This window comes from Propithecus coquereli, unplaced genomic scaffold (genome assembly GCF_000956105.1).
Source record: "Propithecus coquereli isolate 6110/MARCELLA unplaced genomic scaffold, Pcoq_1.0 Scaffold3, whole genome shotgun sequence".
Lineage (NCBI taxonomy): Eukaryota > Metazoa > Chordata > Mammalia > Primates > Indriidae > Propithecus > Propithecus coquereli.
Genome location: NW_012148618.1, coordinates 2,569,923 through 2,571,624, shown reverse-complemented (window position 1 = coordinate 2,571,624; position 1,702 = coordinate 2,569,923). Strand labels below are relative to the sequence as shown.

The following is a 1,702-nucleotide window of genomic DNA, read 5'->3' as shown; positions in this document are numbered from 1 at the left end:
TTGCAACTGTTTTATTGAAAGAAGCAATGAAAGGGTTAACATGAAGCCCACTTCACAACCCTCTCCTCACCCCCAAAAGCATGCAGAAACCAGACTCAGGAAAGGGAAGCATGTGTGTGTTGAATAGGAGGAGAACTGGAGTTATTTCTTTCAGGGCAAGGAAGGAATTGGGGAGAGGCAGGTGTCGAAATGATGAGGTGGGGGTGCATCTGGCTGCTCTGACCTTAGGTGGAGTCCTCCACAGAAGCATCGAAGTGGACTGGCACATATGGGTCCCCCTCACAAGCCACAATGATGTGTCTCTCCTTCTCGCTGGTCTTGTATGTACAGTCGGGGTACTTGGCGCTGTCTGTCAGGCGGCACTCTGTGATGTGCATGTTAGAGTTGCTCTGATAGCAGTTGGTCTGCCCATTCTTGCAGGTGACATTTTCCTGGAAGCAGACAGCCTCGACATCTTCCAGGGGTTCGTGCACAAACGTGTTCACCCGCTTGCACGATTCGCTTGTCATATTCCGGCGCTTCATCATTTGGTCGCAGTAGGCGGAGTTGCCGCTGGAGGAACCGTCTGAGTCCATGTGCTGCCGCTGGAACTTCATGGCCGAGGATTCCTTGCCCACGGAAGGCTGGACCCACCCCAGCACCAGCAGCACCAGAACTAGCAGTGGGAACAGGACCAGGGACTTCTCCAGAGCCATGGCAGCCTCACTTTCCTGGAAAAGCCTAACTGGGAAAGGGAGAAAGAAGAAAAATCATCCCCTTAGAAAGAAAAATCCAGCTCCCACCTGTGGCTTCCCTGGTTTACAGTCTCCCTTTCAGGTCAGCCAGAAAGATGGCCCTCTTCCTGAGATTTTTCACGTGAAGAGACACTCACATATACCCTTCTCCAAGAGCGTTTTACTCCCACTAGCAAGAGAGACCCCCTTCCCCTCTAGATGGTGACCTACAAAGTCACCTAAAATCCTGGCAGTACTGTCTTTGAATACTGGAGTTCCTTAGGTCTAAAATACATTTGTACCCAGTGCCCAAATGGCCCATCAGAAGATTATTTTGAATAAACCATGAGCCAAATTGTATCCCTGACATCTAGGACCATGTCTGACAGGCCTGATTGTCTTGCAACATAAGGGATACTCAGTCCAGTGCCTGACACTGGCATCATAAAAGATTCCATTGTATTCCAAAGAGAGACGACAGCCTGCTCCAACGTGGGGGCTCCTTCTGCAGCCCCACAGATTCTCTGCAGCCTGCATGTCCCATCCCCGACCACTCTGCCCTCAGCTGATGTTTGCCTGGCCCAAGTTTTTCTAGCACGAGTGTCAGACTAAGCTTTCTTGGTGCTAGCAGACTATCCCTGGCTCCCTCCAGTCCAACCCTCCAGCAGAAGCAGCTCCTGAGACCACCTCTTAGGCTGCTTACCTGAGTCTCCAGCTTGGTGTCCCAAAGAGAGAGAAGGTCAGTTTCTGCGATCACTCAGTCCCTGGGGTGTGGACCTTATACAGATTACGAAGGGGTTTGGCTTCCAAGGGGATAAAGTGGGAGGAGCATCTTGGGTCAGTCCAAATATAAACAATGACATCGTAAGGGAGAAGTGGGGAATCACCCAGCCCACCTCCTCTTCAGGGACACTGGAGAAAGAGTGAGTCTTTATCTATAGGACTCTTTCTCACTATGTGAACCACATCTGCAGGTTCACAAGAAGCAA

General features: G+C 50.8%; 1 protein-coding gene across 2 annotated transcripts; it reads right to left on the bottom strand.

The window, feature by feature from the left end:
• On the bottom strand, positions 1–1,497 carry RNASE1 (ribonuclease, RNase A family, 1 (pancreatic)). 2 transcript variants are annotated; one of them, XM_012649220.1, is made up of 2 exons: positions 1,417–1,497; positions 1–720 (listed from the first exon to the last, which is right to left on the bottom strand). In XM_012649220.1, the coding sequence occupies exon 2, from the start codon at positions 693–695 to the stop codon at positions 225–227; it is 471 nt and encodes a 156-aa protein (XP_012504674.1). In that variant the 5' UTR covers positions 696–720; positions 1,417–1,497; the 3' UTR covers positions 1–224. The 2 variants fall into 2 exon arrangements, with proteins under 2 accessions (XP_012504674.1, XP_012504673.1); XM_012649219.1 differs by lacking the exon at positions 1,417–1,497 and adding an exon at positions 872–949.
• Between the last annotated feature and the right edge of the window lie 205 nt (positions 1,498–1,702).